The sequence below is a fragment of the Athene cunicularia genome, assembly GCF_003259725.1.
Source record: "Athene cunicularia isolate RWA chromosome 11 unlocalized genomic scaffold, athCun1 chr11_part2, whole genome shotgun sequence".
In the NCBI taxonomy this organism is placed as follows: domain Eukaryota; kingdom Metazoa; phylum Chordata; class Aves; order Strigiformes; family Strigidae; genus Athene; species Athene cunicularia.
In genome coordinates, this window is record NW_020799114.1 from 1,710,587 (window position 1) to 1,714,933 (window position 4,347).

Consider the following 4,347-nt stretch of genomic DNA (forward strand, 5'->3'; position numbering starts at 1 on the left):
CACAGGCAGGAAAGACTTGGAGTAGAGGTGTGTGAAAAGCACTGAGTAGCTGCTCAGCAGCTCCGGACTCGCTGCACAGCTCCACATAGTGCGAGTGAGCAGGGGGTCAAGAAGCTGGGATGCTTTTCTGGTCCAGTTTGTATTTTTTCTATCTAAATACCTGCTATTGATTTGGTAGTCTTTAATTAGAGCAGCAGGGGGAGGGGATGCTAATAGAGATTAGTTTGGGATGAGCCAGGCAGCTGTGCAATCCTCAAGTTTTAATCTCTTGGTGTGGATTTATTCCAGCTGCTCTACCTGTGCTCCCCAACCTGGGCTAGAAATAATTAAAAAGTGCCTGGGCTGTCTGAACGAGGTGTGAAGGGATACCAGCAAGTCCTGTCAGATGTGTCACCCCAAGATCTGCCCCAGGAAGGCAAGATCAGTGCAGAACTTGCTCAGGTTCAAGGTGGAGTGTGGAGACCAGCTGGTTTGTCTGCTGGAGTTTTCTCAAGTACAGAAATACTGGCTGGGGTTGTAGAACTCAGAGCCTTCTGCTGCCTTGTGGAATTTTCTCTTTCTAAGAACTAAAGGAGTAAGTATGTAGAGATCCGAGTGCTCCCAGCTAAGGGAAAGCAGAACAAGCTGCCTAAGCGTGTTAGAATTAAGCACTTGCTTGTGATGTTCCTGTCAGAGGGAACAGTTGAGCAGCGGTGAAGGGGGCTGGCGCAGCAAAGGGGCTGCTGTGCTGCTCCTGCTTCAGAGGAACTCTGCAGCACCACTGCTTCTGAGGAGCAGTGTCACTCTGTCTCAGCTGACTGAAATCTAGGCTGACCCTAATAATAATCTCTTAGCTGTCTCTTGTGCAGCTGTGCTTGCTCTAATCACAAGCACAGCAGGAACTGCTGTTTTTACACAAAGCCCAATTTCTAGAGAAACATCTGAGTTGCAGAGGCACAGCTGCACACATTTCTGTAGGGAACAAACCTTCTCTCTGACACAGCTGACCTTCCTGAAGGAAGCGGCTGGCTCTCACATGTTACCTGAAGGCATAAAGCTGAGCAGCAACTTCTGTGCCATGCTCGGGTTTGCTAGAGTAGAAATGCATGCAGGCCGTGCAGGTGTCAAGTTTATTTTACACAGAATAAATTTAAAATATTTCACAGAACAAAGACAATATATACATCACTTTGTAGGCATGCTCCTGTACATGGGGAATGTTCTCAAGAGGTGGATGAGGAGGGGCAGAGCTTTAGCACACCTGCATCATCATGGAGTTCACCATATTATCAAAAGCCCTGGAGAAGGAAATGAACACAGAATATTGAAGGAGGCAGCTAGTTCTGCCCAGCAGATCTCTCATAAAAAAAAAACCAAAGGCTAAACAATGCCTCTTACTGGTTATTGAGCTGGCTTCCCCTAAGCTGGATACATGGTTTTATTCTTCAACTAGAGCATGCTCTGCTGAGTAAATAATGACTTTGAATTAAGCTGAAGTTAAGTACAGGTCTTATCCTGGCTGTAGACCTGCCTCAGCAAAGTGTAAAAGAAGTTGTTCTTGCTTAGGCAATAGAAAGTCCCAACTTTATTAAAATTCCCTGTGAGATTACAGGTGAGAAATGGGGGCAGAGGCCCTCACATGTGAGGAATGACACAGGCTGAATGCCCATCTGTCCTTACCCAAGGGTAAGCCCTGGGCAAGTGCAGTTGTTCTCTCTTAAACCTGCTCTGCTTACTTATAATTTTCACTGTTACCTATGAAAATAGGCAGGTTTTTCTCCTCAAGATGTTGATTTTCTTGAGTCAGCGTTTCTAACACCAGTTCTGAGCTGGGAGTGAGAGTTCAATGTAACTTCTCATGAGACTATTGCTTTCCTGCTCTGCAGTAACGGCCCAAAGACAACACAGCTGTTCTCCATTTGGGCAGCTGGAGCATGCACATCTGACCTGGTCAACCGCAGGGGCCATGCTCTCTGTCCTGGGACATCACAGGGACACCGCGAGTTCCAGAGAGATGACAAAGATCAGGAAGATTTGTATGATCAACCCACTTACCTGGAATGGATACGGTCCCCAGGGTTATAAAAAGGGTTACACATTATGTCCGTATATGAATTATGCAGCTTTCGGAACATCTGAAAAGGGATTGTAGTTTAATTAATTTTTTTGCTGCTCAGCACTTCATGAATAAGTGGAAGTAGCAAAAGCACTGATGTGGCAAGTTGTGCTCTGATTTCCTGCACTTACACTGCGGATCTCATTGTCTCGAAGTGCTGTGTTGGAGGAATCCACCACCATAACAAACTTCACTTTGGAGTTTGTCACGTAGCCGTATCTGTGCAGCTGTTAAGGCATGTGCTTCTGACACACCAGAGCCTGGCCAAACCCAAACAAGGCTGGAAGACACTCAAAGAAACAAGCTGGGAGGAAACATGACGTTCCTGCTGCGCCCAGCACATACCTAGGACGAGATGAGGTAAGCAAGACACTGTATCCCCTTTTCAATCTTATTTTTGCCATCTCTGATAACTCCAGGCCAAGCTCATTGCTATGCTGGCCAGTCAGGCGTTGCAATTTCAGAAGCAGCCTCCCACTAGCTGTTTTCACGAGGATTTCTCTCCAGACCATTATGACACAGGTACCTTATTTATTATTGTTTGGGAGACCGCAATCAAGACACCTGGAGATCTTCTCAGTATCAGCCAGTGTGACTGCCCTGAGACTTCAAAAATTAACAACCAGTTTATGAAAACCCAGAAATCAGGTCTGCTGCTAACTTCTGTCTGTGGGACTCAGAGAAAAAAGCCAAAGAAAGTTCCAAAGATCAAATCTGTGACCTAAAAAACGCTGGGGAGGCTGTGGCTGTGAAGTACAGATTTTAGAGAAATCAGACCATATATGTGGGATTTAGGTACTTGACCAGAGACATCTTCATACTCCTGCTACTTTTGCTGGTGTTACTGAAGAGTCTAAGCTTTGTTCTAGTCACAGTCAACTGTTTTAGCTAAGCAGGGAATAAAACGCCTAGTTTATAAAAGGTGAAGTCTAAGCTGCACCAGGCACTCTCCTTCATGTAGGCCAAGGGTAAATTTTTCTATCAACTGGTTGGGCAACGAAGCAGCTGCTGAATTGACCAAGGCACCAAACCTGAACCTCTACGTGATGAACTGATCAGTGAACAAGTCTGTATATTTTCTGCTGCTGTCTTTAACATGGCACTGAGTAGGAAGAGAGATTTCCCATGTGGGGCCCCTGGCAAGAAAGAGCATATAAATACATAAAGGCATGGTAAAAGGCATTAGAAAGATACACCTTGTAGTCTTCAGTGGGGTAGAGGAGCCCCAGGTACAGTTCCCTCTGATCTACAAGAGCCTTGCCCATCGCAGAGATCTTTTCATCCACAACGTCGAGGGAAGTGTGCACAGTGTAGTGGAACTTCAGCTCGTTTTCAGTTGGAACACTCCGGATGTAGAGGGGATAGTTCTGAGGAGGAGAACAAATTATGCTAACTAGGACCAGTCCCTCTGCTGTGGAAGTGATGGTTTTCACCCAAAGAATTGCTGCTGTCAGAAGGAAGCTATTTTAATCATTTTATGTTCACAGCACAGTCTCCTGTACACCTTGCCGCACTTGTGGAGCAGATCTGCCTTCGCACAGGCACTGCACAAGGGTAAGGTCTCTCCACTGCCTGACCTGTCCCCTTGTCCCAGCAGAGCCTGTCCCCCGCTCTTCCTGAGGAAACCCCTCTCCTCTCCTGGCAGCAGGACACCATAGGGCACCCTCGCGCTACCCCAGCTCCCCCTGCCCTGGTCCCAGGCTGCTCCTGTTCAGCCCACTTCAACCTCCAGTGTCTGTCCCACTTCCCTCAACCCTGTTCAGGCCCCACAGCCTGAGACCCTGCCCCAGTCTGCTCACCCCTACCCCACAGCCCCAGTCCTGCTCCCCTCCTCAGGCCCCACAGTGTGAGCCCCAGCCCTGCTCAGCCCCACAACCTCCTGGCCCTGCTACCCTGCTCAGGGGCCCCAAACTGGGACCCTGCCCCATTCCCCTCAGCCCTACTCCACAACCTCACCCAGCCCCACAGCCCCAGTCCTGCTCTTCTCACTCCTGCTCAGGGCTCACAGCTCCACCTGACTCCCTTGTCCCTCTCGGGCCCCACAACCTGAGGCCCAGCCCCGCCGCCCTCACCCTTGTGCAGGCCCCAGAGCTCCCATTGAGCCCCCGAGGCCCAGCCCCACCTCCTTGGCGATCACGGCGATGCACACCGCCATCTTGCCCCGCCGCCCCGCCCACCCGTCACGTGAGGCGGGGAGCGGGCGGCGCTCACGTGACGCGCGGCGGGTGCGCGGGCCGGCGGTTGCCATGGCG

At 49.6% G+C, this 4,347-nt stretch overlaps 1 protein-coding gene across 1 annotated transcript; it reads right to left on the reverse strand.

Moving 5' to 3' along the window:
- Positions 1 to 1,095: 1,095 nt before the first annotated feature.
- On the reverse strand, positions 1,096 to 4,281 carry TRAPPC2L (trafficking protein particle complex 2 like). Its single transcript, XM_026857118.1, has 5 exons — positions 4,218 to 4,281; positions 3,290 to 3,462; positions 2,227 to 2,314; positions 2,035 to 2,114; positions 1,096 to 1,277 (listed from the first exon to the last, which is right to left on the reverse strand). Exons 1-5 carry the CDS (start codon positions 4,248 to 4,250, stop codon positions 1,232 to 1,234), a joined length of 420 nt encoding a protein of 139 aa, XP_026712919.1. The 5' UTR covers positions 4,251 to 4,281; the 3' UTR covers positions 1,096 to 1,231.
- Between the last annotated feature and the right edge of the window lie 66 nt (positions 4,282 to 4,347).

Excerpts from the sequence above, each read along its gene's own strand:
- TRAPPC2L (XM_026857118.1), bottom strand. The coding sequence starts at position 4,250 with ATGGCGGTGTGCATCGCCGTGATCGCCAAGGAG. Across the intron at positions 3,463-4,217 it reads TCGCCGTGATCGCCAAGGAG|AACTATCCCCTCTACATCCG; the intron begins GTGGGGCTGGGC and ends TCTCCTCCTCAG. Across the intron at positions 1,278-2,034 it reads GGGGACCGTATCCATTCCAG|GGCTTTTGATAATATGGTGA; the intron begins GTAAGTGGGTTG and ends TTCCTTCTCCAG.